The sequence below is a fragment of the Macaca thibetana genome, chromosome 7, assembly GCF_024542745.1.
Source record: "Macaca thibetana thibetana isolate TM-01 chromosome 7, ASM2454274v1, whole genome shotgun sequence".
In the NCBI taxonomy this organism is placed as follows: Eukaryota; Metazoa; Chordata; class Mammalia; order Primates; family Cercopithecidae; genus Macaca; species Macaca thibetana.
Window position 1 is genome coordinate 68,948,575 of NC_065584.1, and position 2,389 is coordinate 68,950,963.

The following is a 2,389-nucleotide window of genomic DNA, read 5'->3' on the forward strand; positions in this document are numbered from 1 at the left end:
CACTGTTGGCGTGAACTGCAGTCACGCTCCGCAGCCGAGAGCCTCAGTGTGCATCTGTAGTAGCAGGACGTCAGTGAGGACTGCCCTGTCACTGTTGAGCTGGAACCGACTGTGCCTGGTCTACACTCCAGGTCTGCCAAACGTCTCAGCAAGGTCCTTCACAACAACTCTTCTGATTCAGGATCACATATCACATGTGCTTTGATGCCTGCTTGTGAACAATTTCACCTCCTGAGATGTCCGTTTTTGGGAGAGTGAGCCTTCCTCTCCTGGTGACAGTTGGCTGAGGCCGTCTGGCCTCAGATCACACTGGGAACAGATGCCTAAGGAGATCTGGGACAAGGGGCCCACCAAGATGTTCTGCCCTGTGGGGGGCAACGCCGGCTGTTGTCCGCCGGCGGCATCCAGGGACAGTCTATCCAGGTGAAGCCGAGGCCACTCCCGCTTGCTCCCTCACCCTCATGCTGACAGCAGTGAGCTGAAAAAGCCCTGGGGAGCCCCACAGGGAGGTTGGCCTCCCCAGCACACGCCCAGCAGTGCGAGACGCAGTTGTCACAGAGGCAGGTACACGACACCACAGATATGCCACCTACCCCTCATCGGGACCAAGGTCCACTGAGAAGCCACGAAGGCCATGCTTCCAGCAGTGACTGTGGTGGCAGGACCGTCAGGAGGCCATAAGTGCCACGGCTCCCCTCTGGTGGTTCACCTGCCCACTTGCACCTGGGGTGGCCCCTCCAGTGCGGTCCCAAGAGCAGAACACCCGCCAGGCAACACGTCTGATGAAGGCCAACAGTGTGAGTCCTCTGGTGTTTGGTGACGCTGGAGCTGTGCCGAAAGGCCTTCCCACACTGCTCACACTTGAAGGGCTTCTTTCTGGTGTGGACCCTCTGACGGCAAATGTGGTCTTTCTTGTGCTTAAAGATCTGCCTGCATTCACTGCACTCATCAGGTTTCTTCCTCTGAAAAGGAATGAACACGGGAACCCCCTCAAAGGCATTTTTAAATGAAGCGTGGAAGGCATCAAAGATGTGCTCTTCTTCTTCAGGACTCAGGCGGGGCTCTGTGCGGGGCTTCCTGGGCACAGTGGGCATCTCAAGTGGCTTTCTGTCCCCGGATGCTTTCTCTCTGAGCATGCTCTTCTGCGCATCGGTTTTCTCCCTCGAGGTCGGCATCTTCTTTTTTCTGCCTGCAGGCTTCTCCTCTGTTCTCTGTCCCTTGGAAGCCTGAGGGCTGAGGAACTGCTGACTTCTCTCTGTTGGCCCCACTTCAAGAATGGCTTGCTTCCCACACAACTCTTAATGCTCCCAGCGCAGGACTGACGCTCTGCACCGGGAGGCCAAGGGCCACCATTCTCTTGCTGGAAACGAGGGGCGACGAGGACCTCCCACTGCAGAGCACGGATGGGCCTGGGCCCTACCAGGACTGCTGGAGGGTGGGGCAGGGCAGGCACGCCTCTCGCTGGACCAGGGATGGGAAAGGGGCACCCTCTTCGCAGGACCCCCATGGCTCCCTGCTGTAATGTAAATGGGGAGCCGAGCAAGAAGACACGAGGCAGATGAGAACAAAGGTAGCCTTTATTGGGCTCCTGGGCGGGCGAGGGTCACTGGTTCCTCTAGGGGGAGGGCCGAGGAAGTCGCCCTCGGGGCCCAGCATTGGGGGCGGGTATGGGGGCCTTTTATAGGGCGAGGTAGGCGGGGTTTTAGGTCTTGGTTTTCCTGAGTTAGGTTTCGATTTCTGGGGAATGACGTGTCCAGGAGCTTGCACACAGCCGGGGTTCTTTGGTGGGCGCCGGCTTTTTTCAGCGCTGAGAGTCTTAGCAGGAAGTGAAGGGCGGCAAGTCCTAACAAAGGGCCTGCGAGAAGACCTAACAAAAGGCCTGCCATGCCGGGTGATACCGCCATGTTGGGTCTAGATTCCTGCCTAACACCTGCCCACGTCCCCTGCAGCCCTCTGCACCTGCAGAAGATGTTCTTTTGTTGAAACTAAGTTTTTGCTCATAAAATGAATAGGTATTGACTTCTAAGGCACATATTCTATTGATGTCAGCATATATGCATTGCTGCTTACTATACAATAGACAATAGACAATATTTTTGAAACGTTTTATTATGGTGTATTAGTCCATTTTTACAATGCTGATAAAAGCATACTGGAGACTGGGCAAGTTATTCAAGAAAGAGGTTTATCAGATTTACAGTTCCACATGGCTGGAGAGGCCTCACAATCATGGTGGAAGGTGAAACCGATGTCTCACATGGCAGCAGACAAGAGAAGAGGGAGCTTGTGCAGGGAAAGTCCTGTTTTTAAAACCATCAGATCTCATGAGATTCATTCATTATCACAAGAACAGCACAGGAAAGACCTGCCCCCATAATTCAATCACCCC

At 54.7% G+C, this 2,389-nt stretch overlaps 1 protein-coding gene across 1 annotated transcript; it reads right to left on the reverse strand.

Annotated features, from left to right (window-relative positions):
* Positions 1-596: 596 nt before the first annotated feature.
* On the reverse strand, positions 597-1,507 carry LOC126959155 (zinc finger protein 22-like). The gene is made up of 2 exons (XM_050798084.1): positions 1,324-1,507; positions 597-1,255 (listed from the first exon to the last, which is right to left on the reverse strand). The coding sequence occupies exons 1-2, from the start codon at positions 1,505-1,507 to the stop codon at positions 597-599; spliced, it is 843 nt and encodes a 280-aa protein (XP_050654041.1).
* Between the last annotated feature and the right edge of the window lie 882 nt (positions 1,508-2,389).

Excerpts from the sequence above, each read along its gene's own strand:
- LOC126959155 (XM_050798084.1), bottom strand. The coding sequence starts at position 1,507 with ATGGGGGTCCTGCGAAGAGGGTGCCCCTTTCCCATCCCTGGTCCAGCG. Across the intron at positions 1,256-1,323 it reads TTGGCCTCCCGGTGCAGAGC|AGAGAAGTCAGCAGTTCCTC; the intron begins GTCAGTCCTGCG and ends TGGGGCCAACAG.